Source organism: Artibeus jamaicensis, unplaced genomic scaffold (genome assembly GCF_021234435.1).
Source record: "Artibeus jamaicensis isolate MK-2021 breed Jamaican fruit bat unplaced genomic scaffold, CSHL_Jam_final contig_384, whole genome shotgun sequence".
NCBI classification, from domain to species: Eukaryota; Metazoa; Chordata; class Mammalia; order Chiroptera; family Phyllostomidae; genus Artibeus; species Artibeus jamaicensis.
Window position 1 is genome coordinate 12,498,365 of NW_026521810.1, and position 21,387 is coordinate 12,519,751.

General features: G+C 46.4%; 1 protein-coding gene across 1 annotated transcript; it reads left to right on the forward strand.

Moving 5' to 3' along the window:
• The first annotated feature begins 5,968 nt into the window (after window positions 1-5,968).
• On the forward strand, window positions 5,969-20,585 carry SLC20A1 (solute carrier family 20 member 1). Its single transcript, XM_037136196.2, has 11 exons — window positions 5,969-6,140; window positions 6,388-6,982; window positions 7,115-7,255; window positions 7,440-7,525; window positions 12,280-12,376; window positions 14,781-14,900; window positions 16,317-16,586; window positions 16,696-17,254; window positions 17,842-18,027; window positions 18,579-18,663; window positions 19,494-20,585. The coding sequence occupies exons 2-11, from the start codon at window positions 6,649-6,651 to the stop codon at window positions 19,647-19,649; spliced, it is 2,034 nt and encodes a 677-aa protein (XP_036992091.2). The 5' UTR covers window positions 5,969-6,140; window positions 6,388-6,648; the 3' UTR covers window positions 19,650-20,585.
• The last annotated feature ends 802 nt before the right edge of the window (window positions 20,586-21,387 follow it).

Sequence of the window (21,387 nt, forward strand, 5' to 3'; positions counted from 1 at the left end):
GGCGGTCTGGTGGGAGTAGAAGGTTGACTTTGCCTCCTTGGCGATGATGTTCATGCCTGGGCTTCAGTGTGAAATTCCAGGTGTAAGGAGTTTGTGTTTTGTGAGGGCATGGGCTGGTCAGTCTTGTTGATCCATCAGATTCATAGCAGACTATTTGTCAAATGAATGAATTAATGAATAGAAGAAGAGCTAGGGAGAGAGAGGGCGTGCCTGAGGCTGTTGCCCTTCACCTCCTCCTTGGGCTGGCTATGGGAGTGACTCACATCCTGCTGCCCACTCACTCTCAGCCTGAAGCCACATGTCCTGGGGTGTGTGGCAGTGAGCCGACACTGCCTGGTTTCTGCTACAGGATCCTCAGGACACAGAATTCCTGGCAAGTTGCCTTTTATCCCTGCTTCCCTGATAGTGCTGAGAAGCTCTGCCTGGAGAAAACAGGGTCTCAGGTTAGGGTTCCAGAGAGGTCGTTTTGAAGAAGCGTTCAAGGACGCTGGGCTGTGCTGAAGCTGGCTCAGGGGGGAACCGGCCGGCGACGTAGGGATTATTTCAAGCTCCAAAAGCTGTGCTTCTGCCCCCTCCGTCTGGGTCCTGAGTCACATCACACCCAAATGTGTGAATTCAAAGCCAAAGGGAAGAAACTAGGTGGTGAGCAGTTGGGGAGGAGGCACGTAAAGTCTGGAGGGGGTGGGCAACCGCCCATGCCTTGTGTCGGTGGAGGAAAAGGCCAGTTTGCCTGGCAAAACCAAAATCCAGCTCTTTTTTGCTGTGGGACGCTGGCCCGAAACCACCCTAGCCAGTGAGTCTCTGCATCACAGCTTGGCTGTCTGGGTGCTTGAAAGCACCCTCCCCCTGCATGCCCTCTCTGTCTGGAACTTTCTGTGGACCTTGTGGGGGCAGAGCCATGGATACTGGGTGCGCAGTCCTTCGCGATGCGGAGTGAGGGTGACCACAGCCAGTGCAGACGGGAAGGGGCGGTGGTGATGGTGATATCCTCAAATAATGTCCTTGAGACTTTATTTTAAATTTATTGCGGTAGGACTTGACCATAGGTGGGGCAAGACAGATTTCCTTTTCATTCCTTTTTTTTTATTGTATTTTTCCCCATTACCAATTAGTCTCCTCGTACTCCCTGCCCCCTGCAATCACCACACTGCTGTTCTTGCCCATGAGGCCTTTTTCCTCCTTGCTTAAAGATTTCCTTTCTTGAGAAGTCTCAAGAGAACAGTTTGCAGTAACTCTAAGACATGGTCGGGCCACTGCGTCAACTGTACTTCTGAAGAGAGCGTGCGCCCTGGCTTCCTGCCTCTTCTCACTGGGAAACTCTGGACAGTCTTGGAGTCAGGTCTCCTAGAAACGCCCTTTTCTATTCCAACAGGATTTGGAGAGGCTTAAAACACAGGCTGTAAAAGCAACAGAGTGAATTAAAAAATAAGGAGAAAAAAGGGGGAAGTAAATGTGTTAACCTAAGTGCAAATAAGAGTTAACACCCAAGGGCATCATGTTTGCTTCTGCCCTTACTGACACCCAGGGAAAAATAGCACTTAGAAACTTGAGCTTTCTTACATTCCTCACTAGTTTAACTGCTTGCTTCATCAGCAGTGCCTCAGTTACTTTGCCTGTAAAATAAGGTAAAAGTATATCATCAGAGGGATACTGAGAAGGTCACATAAGATAATACACGCAGAGCACCCAGAATGATGCCTGGCACAATAGGCATACAATTGCACTGGAGATACAGTTATTACTGCTTCATTCGTCTGAGACTGCAGCCAAGCAGAGGGCAGGGGTGGGCAGAGAGGCGGATGTTCTCATCTCCTCAAAGTCTTCTACCTTCTTCTCCCCGGGTGTCTCCCCACCTGCCCCTCGGCTCTCATCCAAGTCCTCATGGGCAGCCTCTGAATTGCCTGTGGCCCTGACTCCACATGTTTGCATCCCATCGAAGTGCCCCTTCATCCAAGTTGGCTATTTTCAGGATGCTTACTTTATGCCCATCTTTAAAGTAAAACAAGAAACTAGACATCGCTGTGCTATTGCCATTGTTTAGCCTATTATTGTTTAATGCTCAACTAGCTGTATATATTGAGTTACTAAAAAATATATATATATATATATATATATATATATTTCTATTATCTGGAGCAAAGTATACTTTTAAACATTTATTCTGAAACTTGCTTTAGAGGTAGCCCCTCGGAGCATGACGAACATACTTTCTTAATCTTTGACTATAAGCTATGTGGTAACCAAAGCAATTGAAACATTTAGTTAAAGCCTACACCTTAAAATTCTAGCTCTCCAAAATACTAGGAGCACTAAAATCTCAAGGGGCTCAGCTATAGTCTCATGACTAGTGAGTAGCAGAGCTGGTGGTCTGGCTTTATAGTCGGTGTTTTAACCAGTGGGCCAAATGGCCTCACTAAGGTCCCAGAGAGTATGTGCCAGCGCCTAGATTCTAACACACCCTTAGGATCTCCGCCCTCTTCCCTGTGTTCAGCCATAAGGTCAGAACCCAGGGTGATTGTGTGCAAACTCATGGTCCTCATACCTCCTCTTTTCCCCCACTTTTGAGGCACTGTAACTTCTCTCCACAGACAGAGCCCTGCTTTTCCTCCCCTGGGGGGAGATGCAGGCATCCAGACCAAGGCCAGTCTAGGCCTCTAGAGGCATTTCTCCCCAGGTGAGGTGGCAAGGACCCACCTCACTGCCCTTTTACTGGGGTTGGCAGAGGCACTGAGTTGTCCAGGGGAAAGGATTAAGATCATTCTAGGGCCTGAATATGTGGACAGAATTCACTTGTAATCTCCCACTCTCTCAAACCTACCCAAGGGGCTTGGGCGGTACTCTCTCACCTGGATGAATAGTCATCTGGCTGGATATTGGAATGGCTGCCCCCACCACCTCCACCACCTCACACAGCGTTTGTCCAGCAAGTGTTTGCCAACTTTAAAAGCTGCACCACAGATGGGCCAAACTACGCCCATGGACAGAACATAATGGGAAGACTTCTAGGCAATTTCCTTATAACTGCTTTGAAAATTGTTTAAATGGCAGAACTCTGAGGGCCTTTAACAGATGAGTCCTTTTATTCAAATTTTTCATAACCTTGAAATGAAGCAGAATTGCCCTGGCCAGCCTGGCTGGGTTGGTTGGAGCATCATTCTGTAACCAAAGGGTTACAGGTTTGATTCCTGGTCAGGGCACATCCCAGGTTGTGGGCTTATCTCCTGCTGGGGTGTGTGCATGAGGCAGTCAATGGCGTCTCTCTCCCACATAGCTGTTTCTCTCTGCCTTCCCTCTCTGTTGAATGAGAATAAAATAAACCTTAAAAAAAAGTAGGTACTTATTTTCTCTACCTTCTCCCCTCTTCTCCTTCTCCCACTCCCCTATTGCTAACCCTCTATGAGATCTTCATTTCTATGTTTCCACTCCTGATCTAGCTGTCCTTCTAGTTTGCTTTTGTTTTAGGTGTGGTTCTTAATAACTGTGAGTTTGCTGTCCTTTCACTGTTCATCTTTTTTTATCTTCTTTTTCTTAGGTAAGTCCCTTTAACATTTCATATAATAAGGGCTTGGTGATGATGAACTCCTTGAATTTGATCTTATCTGAGAAGCACTTTATCTGCCCTTCCCTTTTAGAAGGGAAGGGCAGATAAAGTGCTTCTGCCCTTTATCTGCTGGAAAGCTTTGCTGGATAGAGCAATCTTGGATGTAGGTCTTTGGTTTTCATGACTTGGAATACTTCTTTCCAGCCCCTTCTTGCCTGTAAGGTCTCTTTTGAGAAATCTGCTGACAGTCTTATGGGAACTCCTTTGTAGGTGACTGTCCCCTTCTCTCTTGCTGCTTCTAGGATTCTCTCCTTCATTTTAATCTTGGCTAATGTAATTATGATGTGCCTTGGCATAGACAGTAGGTAGAAAATAGATAGGGGGGAGGGCAAGAATAGTAGGGGAAATATAGAATCTAAAGAACTTGAGACACGTGGTCATAAACTAAAGGGGGGGATGTGGAGGAGAGGGTGTGCAGGGTGGAGGGGAATGGAGGAGGGAAATAGAACAACTGTAATGGCATAACCAATAAAATATATTTTAAAAAAGCAGAAATTAGCATTCTTTCAAGAACTTAAGTCAGTCTTTATAGCCACTATAAAGGGATCTTGTCATTTAATGGCTAGAAGACTGTCAGTAAATCATTGAATTAGAGTATGTTATTTTTTTTCTTTTTATTTAAGGCAGCTCTGAAATAAGCTGAAACTTTCTTTTTTAAAAAAGAATCTTGCCCTGGCTGGTGTAGCTCAGTGGATTGAGCGCGGGCCTGTGAACCAGACAATCAAGGTTCGAATCCCAGTCAGGGCACATGCAAGTGCTGCAGGCCGCGGGTTCCCTGCAGGCCAGTTCCCAGCAGGGGATGCATGAAAGGCAACCACACATTGATATTTCTCCTCCTCTCTCCTTCCCTTCCCCTCTAAAGATAAATAAATAAAAATTTTAAAAAAGAATCTTAATTGGAGCTCCCTATACAATGTATGGTTCTTCAATAAATATTTATTAAGCACTAAAAAAAAAAGTAGGGTGGAGGGAGAGGGGTGAATGCCACAATTGCATCTGAATTGTACTCTAGGATCAGTGCTCAAGTGCTCCTGGACTTGCACTTTGTTCCTCAGGACATGACCTTGAGACCAAGGGCCTTAGAGCTTTGTAAATTACTCATACGACTCGATTATAGGTAGGTTAGAGGATGCTCAGGTGGAGTTTAACCTTCCATTGTTGGCTCAGACATAGCAAAGACTTAGAGTATCTTTGTTTCTGCTCTTCAATGTGCAGCTGCTAGAGGTGGCAAGGGGAGGGGGAGGGCTCTAGAAAATTCTAAGCCTGCTTGGAATGTTCTGGTTGGAATTCTTTAGTCTTACTACAACCCTGATAAGAGACCACGACCCTACTCTTTCATGGCCTGATTGTCTTAATCTCAAGCTGTATAATGAAATGCCACCAAATGTGCAAAGCAAATTTTATTAAGGTGAAAACCACACCATAGAGCACATAGAGAGCACAAGTGAATATATCTTCCGGGTGAGAGGCAAAGAGAACATGACCTTCCATACTTTCCTACATCCTAAAACAGGTATATTCAGGGACTAGTGAACCAGGAATTAGCATTTACTGATTTCTAGTTACACTGAGGCTGGGACCACGCAGTTCCTGTGACTAGAACTCAGTTCCTGCTCTGAGTTCTAGTCACAGAGACACAGAGACACTGAATTCCCGCTACAAAGCAGGTACTTATCTCTAACAACTGCCATTCGTGGCGCAGCGGGAGATTTGGGTGACGCAGTGTAGCGAGCAGGAGTCAGGAGTGGACTCCGAAGGGGTGTCCTTTTTCATACACCGCCGCGCCGCAGAAATCGCGGGCGTTCGTGGGCGTGCACGGGGGACCGTCAGCTCTCGAGGATGGCTTATTCCCGTGGCTGTCCACTCCGGTGCTCGGACTGCAGGAGCAAAGCCAACGCGCGAGCGTCTCCTTCCTCCAGGGCGGGGCAGCACCAGTCTGGCCAAGGGCATCACTGGGCGACCACTTGCAGGGACTAAACCCGCAGCGTCACCGACCAGGTGTGGACTCCAGACGCAGCGGGTTTCAGATGCGCATGAAGTGCGCCTTCAGCACGGCCTGCTCGGTAAAACCGCAGCTTAAGGGAGAAACCAAGAACAATCCTGGTCGCATCCTCTACAACCCCGCAGATCAGCCCGGCAGCCAGCCGGCTGTGCTACCAGGCCCGCGGGGCGCGGCAGCTCGCCTCCTCCCAGTGTGATCAGCTGTTCTTGGGGAAGTAGCCTCCAGCACTCCACCGGCCAATGAGCGCCGCCGCCGGGTTTTCCCGCTGGGCCTGCCCGGCCCGCGGGCTTGAGTCATCCGGGGCGGAGCTCCGGCCGCTCTCGCGCGCGCGCGGGCGCGCGGCGGGTCACGTGGGCTGCGCGCAGTCTATAAGATGTGGTGGCTGCGGGTGCTGTCAGGGTGATGGCTGCTGGTGTGCGTTCTGGGTTTGCCCTCCTCGGTTGCTGAGATTCCGCTGCTTCCCGGAGGTCCCAACCCCACTTAACGTGTGCTCGCCGCCTGGACCTCCCCGTCTGCCCTCCGCCCTGGTCTTCTGTGGTGAGTGGGGCGCCGCGATGACTGCACTCCCGGGCGGGGTTCAGGCCTCGTGCTGTACACCTCCACCCAGAACGCGGCCTTTTTGGCGGTCACGGCGCGCGGGAGCTGGAGCTGCCTGTTCTGGTGGCCGCCGAAGGCGCCTGGGCTGGCGCGTGGAGGGGCGCGCCACGTGTTGGCCGCGAGTCCTGCCGTGGGCGGTGGGCAGCGGGAGGTGGGCGTACGCCAGCGTGGTTTCGTGTCCCCCCAGGATGATCCCGCGTCCCCGCGTGTCCCCGCCATGGCCTTCCGCGCAGCGCCGCTAGTCCCCCGGAGCCCGAGGCGTCCCGGACCTCAGACACCCGCGCGCAGCGTATAGCAGTGACCGGCCCGGTGTCTGCCGCAGTTTACAGTATTTAATTTCATATAATATATATATTATTTATTAGAGCGTTTGTGATACCTCATACTCATTCTGTTTACACGCCTGAAAGCCGCGCAGTAGTTGTTAGTTAAGGCCGCTGCTCTGAGGATGGCGACCACAGCGACCACGCTGGCGGCCAGCACCCTGGCTGCTGACTCACTGGTGGCATACCGGTGGATGCTGATCCTGGGCTTCATCATCGCCTTCGTGCTGGCCTTCTCCGTGGGCGCCAATGACGTAGCGAATTCGTTCGGCACGGCTGTGGGTTCTGGGGTGGTGACCCTGAAGCAGGCCTGCATCCTGGCTAGCATCTTTGAGACCGTAGGCTCTGTCCTGCTGGGAGCCAAAGTGAGCGAGACCATCAGGAAGGGCCTGATCGACGTAAGCATGTACAAATCAAGCCAGAAGCTGCTGATGGCCGGCTCAGTCAGTGCCATGTTCGGTAAGTTCTGTGACATGTCATCCTCTCCGTGTGTTGGGTGAGCAAATGCCCGTCCTGTACTTTTCACGTGAGAGTGCAATGCGTACATAATGGAATTTTGCCATTTACTGCTAAAACTTGACTGTGTTTCAGGTTCTGCTGTCTGGCAACTGGTGGCGTCATTTTTGAAGCTTCCCATTTCTGGGACCCATTGTATTGTTGGTGCGACCATTGGTTTCTCTCTTGTGGCAAAAGGGCAGGACGGTGTCAAGTGGTCTGAACTGGTAAAAATTGGTAGGTTTAATTCACAACGGCTTCTTAATTTTTATTTTTGGCATGGTCCAGGGTATTACCTATGGGAGAATATTGTGTAAAAGGGAGGGACACACTAAAGTTATGAAAACAATACTGAAATTGAAAGTGTGTTTTGGTCCTCTTTTTCATTAATTGACATTTTTCTTAATGTGTTCTATTCCAGTACTGTCTTGGTTTATTTCTCCGCTGCTTTCTGGTATCATGTCTGGAATTTTATTCTTCCTTGTTCGGGCATTCATCCTCCGTAAGGTATTCTTCCCCCCCCCTTATGACCTTTAATGAGTCACATTCAGTGGTATTCAAACCAATAGCATTCTTGCAAATGTGATTGATGTGTGGGTATATAGTCTCGGAAAGTTGAAAATTTCTTTAGTCTATACACCTTTTATATGTTGCTATATTCTCTGAAAGAAGCACGCTTTCTGTACCTAAGAGGGCGTTCGGGAGGGAAAATTGGATGAGTGCTGTGTTGTGCCAAGGAATAGGGGAGGCCGGGAGTGGAAAATTAGGGAAGTGTATTTAGCATTGCTCTAACTGTATGTAGATTATTACTGTATAGGATTTTTTACAAAATTAAATTTATTGGGATGACATTGGTTAATAAGATCATACAGGTTTCAGGTGTACATTTCTGTGATACTAGGTCTGTATATTGCACTGTGTGCCCACCGCCTAAAGTCAAACCATATTCTGTCACCGTATATTAGGCCCGCCCTCCACCCCTACCCCCCCCCCCTTTCCTCTGGCAACCACGACATTGCTATCTGTGTCTGTGAGTTTCAGTTTTATATCCCACATAGGAGTGAAGCAGATTACTACTTTAAACCACTATCGTGCAGACGGTTTTGAATCGTAAGCTTGGGGTTCAGCAAGTCACAATGTTCCCTGTGGCTTTTTATTAGCACCGCTGAAATAGCGTGGGTCTGCTCAGTTAATTCAGTAGAGCCGATTATCACAGCCTCTTTATAAGCTTCTTGGTGGGGAGTCTACTTCTCACAGTGACTAGGCTCTAATTTCTCCCACTAGGTAAAAAGAACCAGTAAAGGTAGTTTTTGTTTTGTTTTTCTTGGCCAGGAAAATAATCCAGACAGCCATTTAATTTCCTGTCCACTTGAAAATCCCTTTTCAGGGACCCGATAGCGTCTCTTTTATCAAGAAGTCTGATGCTGGCTCCACAGTGGACAAGAAAGGGTGTTGTCATTGGGCTGAGTTACAGCAAGAATAAATGCATTTTTCTAAGGAAACAAAGTTGTCCTTTTCCTGAGGTGAATAGCTCTTAACTGTCCATTGTAAGTTCATAAAAATGCTTCTAAACTGTAGAAATCTGAGTGAAGGAAGATAGGTAGCTTAATCCTCAGGAGTAACAGGAATATGTTTAGACTCACTTGTTGGGTCCGGTTCTAGGCTTCTCTAGGGAAGGATTTGAACCCCTTCTCTATAGAAACTGTGACTGGTGAACTGATTCTTGATCACTGTTTCCCATGGCATGAGTCTGGCAGAATAAAGCAGTTCAGTACTTTGAAAACTTAGATTTGTAGCCCAGAATAATTTAAGCGGAAACAGTTCATTGATATTTACTGACTCAAGAGTTTGGTGCTGTTTATACAGCAGGCCAGCGTGACTGCACCTACTCTTCCCCTTCCCACAGCTGTCTCACCTGACGACATGATGCTTAAAGTGCAGGCTGACCACTAGGCCCGGACCGGAGGTGTTAGTGTTCTCGTAGAGTTGCACAGCCTCACACCAGAGAACCTGGGGAACTGACGGAATCCCTTGGTAGCGATCCTGTTTGTGTAAAAGTTTTACACAGGTCTGTTGATTGGTTATTGGGAAGTAGATGCATCTGATTCTGGAGAGGGGTTTTGTGGGTCTTGGGACAAAAAAACTTGCCTTCTTTCTGGGGAGTGGTGGTACTCGGAGGTGCAGAGCGAGGTTTTGAGGCGCCCAGACCTCTTGTTTGAGGAATGCATGCCAGATAGTTTTACCCCCAGTTACTGAGAACTTCAGTTAGATGTATTCCCTTCTTAACCCTGCATTCCTTGTTTCGGTATGAGGGCGGACATGATCAAGAGTGATTGAAATAGTGTTTTAAAACAACATTGAGGATCTTCCTTACCTTTAACCCCCTCCATCTTTCTGCCCTGGGGTGGTTGTTCTTACACATCCACTCTGTGTCCAGCGTTTGAGTTCCATGAGTTTTCAGGCAATCAGTGTGCATACTTCTGGTAAGGTAGGTTTTAAATCTCAGGAGACACCCTTAGGTAGCTTTTGAGGGTCCTGGCTGTTAAAATCTTCCAACCTAAGTTTTTGTTTTGGAAATTGTCATTGAAATTGCTTGTTAAAAAAAAAACAACAACAAAAGTTATTTTTGAAGAAAGGAAGGGAGGGAGAAAGAGAGAAATATCAGTGTGCAGTTGCCTCCCATGTGACCCCCCTCTAGGGCCTGGCCCCGAAACCCAGGTGTGTGCCCTAGACTGGGAATTGAACTGATGACCCTTTGTCCTCAGGCCAGCACTCAATCCACTGAGCCATGCTAGCTAGGGCTGAAATTGCTTTTTAAGAAGTTTCTATTCTCTAAACTGTTCCAAGGGCATTGAGTAGTATAGTAGGAAAAAAACAGAATGGAGCTGAGATACCGCTCTAAGGGCTAGGGCAATAAACAGGAATAGGGGAAAGGGAAGTTTTCCTGTTGGGTATTTAAATTCTAGTCAAAGAAAATGGGTCTTTCAGTATTCTCCCTTCTATTAGGAATCACGTTGACTATATCTAGGACATCTTTTCAAACTCAGAGGAAGGTTTTCTTTTAGACAAAACTTACTGAAACGTTCAATATGTAAAATATAAAACTCTTCTGGTTAAAGATGGGAGGGTTATGGAGGTCCCTTTCCTAATCCACGTAAAAGAATGATGAGACACATTTCCAGGTAAAGTTTTGGGGGTGAGGTATAGGAATAAATGGTAATGCGGAAAATACAATAAAAAACGAATTAAAAAAAGGTTTAAGGGAGTGTTAGATGGGCCACAGGGTAATAAGTATTTCATAAAATTGTCAGTCCTGGTTACCTCTTGGGAGTGACTGAGGAGTCTGGAGTAAAAGGGAGAGCTAGGTTGCTGAGGTTTTTCCTTTTTCTTGGCCTTTTATGAACCTTGACTTTTTAAAACCATGAGCCTTAAGGGGAAAAAAGGGGAGGGATTTGGAGGAACAAATAGGAAGGACACAGGGACGAGAACTAAGGGGGGTGGAAATGGGAGGGAGGTGGGGAGCATGGGGTGGGGGGGGCTGGGATGGGAGAAATAGACAAAAAACTGTACTTGAAAAATAACTAAATAAAATAAAAAAACTAATAAAACCATGAGCCTGTTATTTCATAATAAGTTATTATTAGTGTCATTCATTCCCTTTCCTACCCCCAGGTAATCTATTACTGGTTATCTTGGAATATGTAACTGTGCTATGCAGAAAAATAATCAAACACATGGGTTAATTCCTCTTTGACCAACCAGTTACAGTTTGATTTGGTACCAGAATACCAGATATTCTTTGCAAATCTGTTAAGAGAAATCCCTACTTAAGTCTGTGGAACCCTGATGAGTTTTGATTGGGGCGGGGGTCTTAACTTCCTTGGAGAATTTTCTTAAAACCATGGATAGTTCTAAAAGAAAAATGTGTATACACCTCAGGTTCGTAACCTAACCTATCAGCTGCCCTTGGGGGTATGGCCCACATTGTTGAGTTGCTCAGGGGTGTTTAACAGTGCCTGGGCTCTGTCGTTTCTTGTTTTCATTTTGGCTAGTGATCTGTAGAAAAGGGGCTGAAACTCCAGCGTGCTTTTCAGTGAGGGCCCATTTCCACCAATGTGGAGCTAACATCGTTACAGTTTAGCCTTTCCATGTTCAGGTCCACACTCTTCATTCTTTCAAGTGTTTGACTTCAGTGGTTTCCTGTAGAATTCATACACATTATTTATCAGTGGGACTCTCTCCTGTTGAATTGGCCTCTTTGCAGGCCCTTAAATACTTCAAGCTTTTGCCTCAGGGACTTTGCACTTGCTGCAATTGTCTGGAATGTCCTGCCTGCCCCCGGCCCCCGCCCCCCACCTCCCACCCAGGTACCCTAGGTGTATACATGCTTGTTGACCTACGCGTTTGAGTCTTTGCTCCACTGATATTCATCCCCTCTTCTTGAATTAAAACCTCCTCCTTCCATGACTGCCCCCTTACCTACCCTTTATTTTTCTTTATGCCTTTAGTCAGAACTTGGTATTACCCTGTGCTAGAATGTAATCGTTAGTTCTTTGAGAGCAGGAACTCTGTCTCATTCACCTCTGTATTTCAGTACCCAGAATAGTGCGTGGCCTGGTCTGTTGAATGACAGGTAATCCAGCACATGATTGGTTTTTATTTTAGCACTTTGGTAAATCATTAGTAATGGTGTGCTTATCAGATATCTAGATGAGGTGGTTGTTAATAGGTAGGTATATTCTACTACATACTGTATTTTTAAGAAATCTTTGCAGGTATATAGTCAGGTGGGAGATGTTCCAACATCTCATTGTCTGCTTCTTGACACCTCTTATAAATGTCTAGTATACCTTCAGGTGTGTGCTTAGATTTATATATGGATAACAGATTTATATCTGTTCCTAAGCTATATAGATTTATATCTTAGAACCGTGGGTGTTGAAACTGATTTTTAGGGACATTGCCTACCAGTCACTAATATAGGCAGTCTTATTAAAACCTGGGCAAAACAAATAAACAAAACAAAAAATACGCCCCTCCTGCAAAACCAAACATAAACTTGAATTCAGGCAGCTGGAGATCAGCTTTGATGGCCAGACTTACAGGAACAGAGGTAGAAAGAGCCTCACTGGCTTTGGGAACGAGTGTGAAGGAGCAGGTATTGGCACTGCAATTCCTGAACCTGCCCTTTTACAAGACTCTGTAGATAGGGGTTCATTTTCACAGCTTATCAAGGTGTTAATCTCAATGTTATTTTACAGGCAGATCCGGTTCCGAATGGTTTGCGAGCTTTGCCAGTTTTCTATGCTTGCACGATCGGCATAAACCTGTTTTCCATTATGTATACCGGAGCACCTTGTAAGTACATATCAGAATATTTAGATGTAAATTTAAAGTTGTTTACAAAACTTGCATTAAATGCCCAATTTACCCCTTTTTGCTTTACAGGGCTGAAATCTCCTAGAAGGTGGCTGGCCTGCACCCATTTCAGAAGGCTGCAGGCTAGTGTATGCTGAGTTAACCTAGATAGTTTTTCAACCAGAGAGACCTGCTCAGATTCTAAATCACTACAGACCTTTATTCTTTAGTCTTCACAGGACCCAAGATAATACGGTCTTCTCCCTTCCTTCCTCCTGTCTATGCTAAAAGTACTGGCGTTGGTAGGGGCCTCAACTGCCGACTGCTGAAGAGACCTTAGTTTATGTCTGGTCTCCAGTAATCAGCCATTTAGCACTGGTGTGCTGGATATTCTCATTTTTCTCTCCCAAACGGAGCTACTTTTGTTTCCAAGTACTAAATTTACTCCCCCCGAACCTGCTCGAATGAGAAGAGTTGGGATGTTTAACACCTGGTCTGAGTGCACGTGGAAGAAGAATTCATACAGCTAAGAGGAAGAGTAATTTATGAGAATGTAAAGATCGAAGTACTGATTGTGTTGGGGCTAAGGCAATTTATGGGTTAAATTATGATGCATGTTTAATTTAGCAACTGAAAAAGATGGACAACTTGTGACTTGTCCGTTAAGGCTGTGCTTGTGCTGATCAGTTCAGTCATGTGTCCAGACTCATTGGGCGTGAGGGTCTTTGACCTTCAAGTCAGTGCTTTCCAGTTTTGACTGATGCGCTGGACGGAATACATGTGCGGTGTTGCCCAGGACACATGTGCACACAGCAAGGAGGAGGGGAAAGGGGTCTGGAAGCTATGTGACTGTGCAGTGATGCTGTGCGCTCATATTTTCAAATAATCCTTTTTAGTTTAGTTATTTTTTTTTAATACTTGTGGCCCACTAAAATGATTTTATTTCTGACTGATGGCTGATTACCTCACTGAAGTAATCACCAAACAAAAATGGAGTTAGCTAAGTATACGGAACCTTTGTCTTTATTCTCGTAATAGTCAGGAGAGAAGGTGGACACCTTTATGAGACTACCGGTCTTCCTCAGGGCGTATCAGCCCCTTTCCGAGTAGTGCAGGCACGGCGAGTTCGTGCAGCTTTTCCATTCTGTTTTCAGCTGGGCTCCTCGTGCTGAACGAGGCCGTTTCCGAGGCTCTCAGTGCTGCTGCTCATGTGGCGGCAGCAAAGCTCGTAGTTCAGTGAAGTTAGAAGCTACACTTGATGACATTTTTGAAAAGGGAACTTGGATATTTTTGTTCTGACCCTTGTGGATTATTTACAATAAAAAAGCAGTCTCGTTTCCCCTTTTTGACTTGGAATGTGGGCAAATTTAAATTCTGTTGGAAATAGATTGAATTTCATGTGTATTTTAGTTTGTATGACTTAACTACACGATCAAGCTTGATAACAGGAATTAAAATGGAAATATTATAGACACTGTAACACTTTCATTTTGAAGGATCCTCAGTTTATATCTGATTTTTAAACAGTAATCCTTTTGGGGATGCCAGAGAATTTCTATTTTTTATAAGTAATTTACTTCCTAATAAGCAAAAGAAAGGAGAACAACCATAGCAACTAAGCTCTTCTTGGATAAACTAGAAATTATAATATCTTGTAGGCTTAAACAAGATTCTTTGGTGTTTTGCTTTTGTTATTAATAATACACTTGAAGCCTGTTGGCATTTCAGTGATAAACAGAAGGTGACTAATACTAATGATTCCTGAGCCTTATGAAAAGTAGACAAGTTTCTCAGATGTGGCTTGTGAGTGACGCTACCACTAAGCTGTTTTCCTTCTGTGAAAGACAGCCTTCTAAGCTGTTCTAACTTTTCGATAGATAATAATCCCCGTTTTTTATCTTAGTTTGGTAATGAGTCTAAGAGATAACCTTGTTAAAGGATTTTGCTGAAGGCCAGCACAGTGGCTGTGATGACCCCACAGAGAATGACATTAGTAGGATGGATGTGACTGTGGGCACCCTTCCTACGAAATCTGCTTAACCCCCATCTGGAGGCGGTGGGGTTCCATTTTTTTCATAATTAGATTCTCAGAGTATAGTAATCCCTACCATCGTGGAAAGCAAAAGAAAGGAAAAAAGCTAGTTTGTGCAGGAGCTTGGGAGACATCAGTCTAGCAGGTGTTTACAGTGGGCTGGAGTGATGTGAGTTTCAGGTGACAATGGGATTTCCCTCCTGCCTGTATAGCCACAAGAACAGTAGTAGTAGATCCTGGGGACCTGAGGCTGGCAGCTGCTGTCAGGGTGTGGGGCTGGCTGGGGGGGCCTGAGTCCCCGCAGGAGGGTTTACTCACTGTTACAAGGGCTGTAGCCCTGGGGGTTTCAAGATGCACCATTTTATCTCCTAGTGCTGGGCTTTGACAAACTGCCTCTGTGGGGCACCATCCTCATCTCGGTGGGATGTGCAGTTCTCTGTGCTCTTATCGTCTGGTTCTTTGTATGTCCCAGGATGAAGAGGAAAATTGAACGTAAGTAACAGTTTGTAGCAGAAAATCTAACTTGTGATGTTGTGCTTATTACTTCTTGTTTGGCCGCCTGTACAAATCCACTGTTTGGTTAGATTGGCAAAGTCAGAAATTTTAAGTGGATATTTGAGGGTAGGGGGTTATTGTCCAAAGTTCTTACTGACTTAAAATGACACGAGACTGGTCCGAAGCAGTGTGGTGCCTGTGCTTTGGACACACGCTGGGCATTTAATCTATGATTTTACTGTACCTTGATGGCTTGCCAGTGATAGACAAATACAGACTTTGTAGCCTACAGTGAGTGATAATACTTAAGGACACTTAAGGGTGCCTTACTGGAAAATGAGGGGCAGGTACAAAATGCTTTCATAGAGGAAACATTTCCTGAATTCTGTGTGTAACTTTAGATTTAGACATTCAAAGCTATGGTTAATATATGTATCTGAATTGACAGTTCTCAGAATTGTAGCACAAACTCTAAAGGTGAACATTTTCAAGCATCAGGCATCATTCAGGCAGGCTGTCACTACACATAGTATTGTGTAATTAAGCACTGAATAAATTTTGATTAGTGTCAGTCTTAAATCTTGTATTTTTTCCTTCCTGGTGGAGTTCTCTTAATAGAGCCTCTCTCTGCCCTTTTCACTTGCAAATGCTCAGTTAAGTGGTTTAGTTTGCTCTCTGGAAGGGAGGCAGCCCTGGCCGCAGTGGCCTTGGGAGCAGCGCCGTGTCACGCGGCTGCGCAGAGGCGCCTGAGTGTGCAGTGGGAGCGGGGCCCTCAGTCTGGGAGAGGATGACACAGGTCTCACTGATGTTGTATATCCGGGTCTGTAGCGTGACTGCGATGCCCGAATGAACATGTAAGGATGCTAGGCGCTGGCACGACGGGCAGAAATTACTCCCGCCTGGTTGTGGAATTTAGAATCATAGGTATACCTCTGTTTCACAGAAGTGGAAGTTCAAGTTGTCACCTTCAGCTGCCCGCAACTGAACATGTTGCTTGGCTTGAAATTATGGAGGGGATTTTGGGGGAATTCCTTTTTTAAAAACATGAACTAGATACAGTCCAAATTTTTAACCCTTTACCAGGCCTGGTTTGAGTTATCTTTCACTACAGAACAGGCTGGCAGGGAGCTAAGCACGGTTTAAGTGTAAAGGGTTTGTAAAGCACTAGACGCAAGACTTACTCTGGCCCTTTATGCAAACACTTTGTAACCTCTGATGCCAGGTGTCCTGCGTTGCTGATTTCCTCCCAAGAAATAAGAGATGTGGCAAGTACAGACAGGAAGGTGATTCTGAGTTTTTACTGAAGTTCACATATGTTTGTATTTTGAGATGGATTCTTTTTGAGGTGGAGAAAAGGGAGAAGTGGAATAAGTTGGTGTGGTCAAAACCAAACACACACTCCTCCTTTTCCAGGAGAAATAAAGTCTAGTCCTTCAGAAAGTCCCTTAATGGAAAAAAAGAGTAGCTTGAAAGAAGAGCATGAAGAAACAAAGCTGTCTCTCGGTGACGGTGAAGCCAGGAGTCCCAGTTCTGAGACGGGGCCTGCCGCCGTGCCCCTGCGGGCTGCGCTGGAGGAGAGGGCTGTCTCCTTCAAGCTGGGAGACTTGGAGGAAGCGCCCGAGCGAGAGCGACTTCCCAGCGTGGACCTGAAAGAGGAAACCAGCCTGGATGGGGCCATGAATGGTGAGTGGAATTTCTTGGGTGGGGAAATAGTTTCACTTTTCTGCTGGTGTGGAGGCTCACTGGGTCCTGGTGCTCTTTGGGTTCAGTGTCACCTTTCGTACTTGACCAGGTACAGTGCGGCTGCCGAATGGGAACCTTGTTCAGTTCAGCCAGGCCGTCAGTAACCACATCAACTCCAGTGGTCACTACCAGTACCACACAGTGCACAAGGACTCCGGCTTGTACAAGGAGCTGCTGCACAAGCTGCACCTCGCCAAGGTGGGCGACTGCATGGGAGACTCTGGTGACAGACCCTTGAGGCGCAACAACAGCTACACTTCCTATACTATGGCGATCTGTGGCATGCCTCTGGATTCATTCCGTGCCAAAGAAGGGGAACAGAAAGGTGAGGAGATGGAGAAGCTGACGTGGCCGAACGCAGACAGCAAGAAGCGAATTCGAATGGACAGTTACACCAGCTACTGCAATGCGGTGTCAGATATTCACTCGGCCTCTGAGATGGACATGAGCAGCAAGGCAGAGATGGGCCTGGGTGACAGGAAAGGAAGTGGTAGCTCTTTGGAAGAGTGGAACGACCAGGACAAACCAGAAGTGTCTCTCCTCTTCCAGTTCCTGCAGATCCTCACGGCCTGCTTTGGCTCGTTTGCCCACGGTGGCAATGACGTCAGGTCAGTGGCTTTGAAGTTTTGCATCTCTCTTTCTGTTTTCATGCTGCTCACGTTTTCATAAGGCAGAGAGTGTGGCCGCGGTACTGGTGCTGTCTTTGGGGCTCCGAGGGTCTAGGTAGGATGAGACAAAAGCAGTTGTGGACTTAACACGCACTAAAATTTTTGTCTTTAGAGCAGTTTTTTGGATGATAAACACAGATATTGTTTAGAGAAGTCTTTTTGTATATGGAGATGGGACCCAGTTGTTTGATAAGAAATTTGGGGGTATAAGATGGCAAACTTACATTAATTCCCTGGGGGGTGAGTCTGTAGGCCGTTGGCCTTGGTTCTGTGGCTCACAAACTGTCATTGGAGCCCTTGGTTGCTTTAGGCTCCCTGTGGGCAGTCGGGCCCCCCAGCGCGGCGCCCTCCCCCAGCAGCTCTCCTTGCCTCCTGTTCAGTATGTGGGTGTCACTCATTTCCTGTGAGACAGACCTGTTTGCTAAGTGAGCTTCAAGCTTCACTCAGGATAACTAGTAAATTACTGAGCAGACTGGAGCTCGTCATTTCTTTCTGAGAAGCTATCTCTGCTCTCATTTTTCTTTCAGCAACGCCATTGGCCCTCTGGTTGCTCTGTATCTGGTTTATAACACAGGAGATGTGGAATCCAAAGAAGCATCTCCAATATGGCTGCTGCTGTACGGTGGTGTCGGGATCTGTATTGGTCTGTGGGTCTGGGGGAGGAGAGTCATCCAGACCATGGGCAAGGACCTGACGCCGATCACACCCTCTAGGTAAGCTGGGCAGGCGGGCCTCGTTCCGAGGGACGTGGCGCTGTGTGGTGCCGCCACACCAGTCACTCTTAGGTGAAGTAACCCAATTTGTAGAAGATTTTGATGTTCTTGTTGCTGTGAACTATTTAGATTTTACTTACTGTCTGGCCCCTAAATTTAATTTTACTCAAATACTTACTCAGCTCCAGTGGTCTCACGACAGAATTAACTTTTTCTGGGGAAATAGGTGTGCCAAGGGTGAATTGCTGTGCATGCTCAGCCTTTGTTTTATTTGGGAGCCAAGACTGATGTTTTCCAATTCTTCAGAATAAAGGGTAAATGTTATCACTGGGCTTCCAGAAAACCTTCAAACCTAAAACGTTAGAGAAAAGGGAGAAGAGAATCCCCAAGGACTGATGGAAAGTAGATTTTAAAGACTTCCAGCAAATTAAAGATGCCCGTGGAGGCCTTGCCACTGAGTGGGCACCGTGAGACGGCAGTGGCCGTGAGGGGGCGTAGGCTCACGCAGAAGTCCGATTCCAGTCTTGACCAGCACCTCTTTTTGTCTGCAGCAGCTTCAGTATTGAGCTGGCATCTGCCTTCACTGTGGTGATCGCATCCAACGTTGGCCTTCCCATCAGCACCACACACTGTAAAGTAAGTGGGGTGGCATGCGCTGCGTCGTTTGAATGATTCTGGGATTAGGTAGGCTTTTTTTTTCCCCAACCCATTGGTTTAGAAAGTTTTATGCAGTGGGGCGTTGGAAGAGTGGCCAGTGTAGGATATGTGTCAAGAATAGGAAGGCTTACGTTTTATTGTTTCTTCTGTCTGTTGCTCTTACTGAGGCAGATCATACAAATTCTCCTTATATGATGCAGAAGTCCTATCATGTGTAGCCAGCAAGTCTGTGAGGCCTGCTGGCCAGTGGAAGGGCGGGGCAGTGTATTTAGAGCCTGTTGGGGCTGAAGCATACGTGAACGTATTGAGCCCTATGGTTGCCTGGCGACCATGTAGTCACTGCAGGGACAGGAAGAGACACTTCCCTAAAGAGGGGAGTTTAACTTGGCTCAGCTTGTGAGTCACCCTTTTCTTTCAGGATCTCTTGCCAGGTGATCGGCTATTAGATCTAACATCACCCTCCCTCTAGAATGATGTTTGGAAAACCTACAGCTTAAAGTAACCTATAAAGCAGCTAATTATTATTAGTGCAGTTCACTAAATTCCAGTAGCTCAGAAGGGGAAAAGGAAGTGTTCCTTTCCTGTCATATTTTACCCCAGTTAACGAATTTAACGATTGGGTTTTCATGTTGCCTTCATCCTCCCACGAGTTATCTCCTGAACCGATCACAAACCAGCTTCCATGGGCTCAGTCTGGTTCAGCAGTCTGGGATTCTTTATTTACTTTAGGTCGTGTGTCTCTTTACCAGGCTACCATTGGCATTTGGGTAACCATTGGTAACCAGTTCCCTTGCTTGTTTTTCTCCTAGGTGGGCTCTGTGGTGTCAGTTGGCTGGCTCCGATCCAAAAAGGCTGTTGACTGGCGACTTTTTCGCAACATTTTCATGGCCTGGTTTGTCACAGTCCCCATTTCCGGCCTAATCAGTGCTGCTATCATGGCGGTCTTCAAATATGTCATCCCCTGACAAGTGGCTCGGTTGGGCATTGTCCTGCAAAGCGAAAGCTTGCCAGTTCATTTCCTGGTCAGGGCACATCCCTAGGTTTCGGGTTCTGTCCCTGCTTGGGGCACGTGTGAGAGGCAACCAGTCAATGTTTCTCTCCCTCTCTCTCCCTTCCCCTGTCTCTAAAAAATAAATTTTGAAAAATGTTATCCTCTGAGCGGAAAGCCATTCGAGACGAGAACCGTGCCATTGTTTGGGCCACCTTCGCATTCCTGCTTCTCCGAATGACTGCAGTGTTACAGAAGACCCAGGACAATATTCAGGATTTGGGAGCTGTGAGAAGTGTTACTTGTGCTACAATTGCTTTTGTGCTAAATATGACTTGTCTCAAAATTAGCTACTTAAATAGCCAGATCTCCACTGGTTTCTATTGGCTGTGACTTCCTGTACATATTTATCTACTTTTTGTACCCAGCTGCAATTCCATTATGTTTTAATGAAGATGACTCGTGATTTTTTTTTTAAAGCCATTCAGAGCCATTTGACAGTGTGCTCTGCTTGGTGGTGTCACCAGCTTCTGCCCGAACACGCACGGGGACTTAACAAAAACATACCCGACGCTTCCCTTGTAGCCTCTTAGACAGACAGTCCCTTGCGCTCCGCCCTCCTCTCGGCAGCGGCGGGTCCTGCTGGTGTTGGTGGGAACTTGTGGAGGGACAAGGTTCTTGGGCACAGCGAGACTTTCAGTTAGTAACTTCTTTGCAACCAATTTTCTGACTTGCTGCCATGAGGAAGTAGGAAGAAAAGCCTCTGGCAGTTGTGGTCGTTTCTTTAAGATTTCTGGCAGCGTGGGACGAATGAAGAATGGAGCGTGAACTCTGGGCAAGTTAGATGGGACAGCCTTTCATGTTCATCTGTCTACCTCTTAACTGAATAAAGAAGCCTACAGTTTTTAGAAAATCTGTTCTCGTGGTTTTTGTTGTCTGTGAAGCATGGGGTTTCCTGATCGGTTGATCCTACGCCGTTAACAAGTGGGACCTGCACCCAACGTCAAGTTCTTCACTCGTCCCTGTCACGGTTCCTGTGGTCGCAGGACACCTGACACCCACCATGGGGACTAGAGGAAGTGTGGCATTTTTCCCTTTGAACATTTTTTAAAAGCATTTTTCCAATTACAGTTGATATTCAGTCTTATGCTAGTTTCAGGTGTATGCATTTTTTCTTTAAATAGCACAGCCTGGACATGTTCATGTTGGCACATGCAGATGTACTCACTTTTTAACATGCACAAAGATTTCCGGTTCGAATGGACTATTTTATGATTGTTTCTAGCTTTGCCATTAGAACACATGCTCCGGCGTGTGTGTGTGTGTTTGGTGGTCTCAGTTTCATTTAAAAATTCTCGGTGTTGGGTTTTTCAGTCCTGACCATCATCTCTTACCCCTGGTCAGGATTCTTAATGGAAAGTGTTGCTTTGCACACCAGGCTGTGTTGGGGGCTGGGATAAGCCTGACACAGGCTGGTACAATTAGGCCTGAGAGATAAGCCTTGAATGGCAGGATGTTGCAGTCAGGAGCCATAAAAACCTCCCCTCCTGGACATGCAGGTAGCACACCAATCAGTGCCTTGGTCATGCGCCCACCATGCGCCCCCCGCCCAATCGTGGGCTAGAGCACGCCTTGAAGCCCCCTATCCACTGCACTTCCCCCACTGCCCTCCTCTATATAACTCCCTCCATTTTGAAATAAAGTTTGCAGCTTGA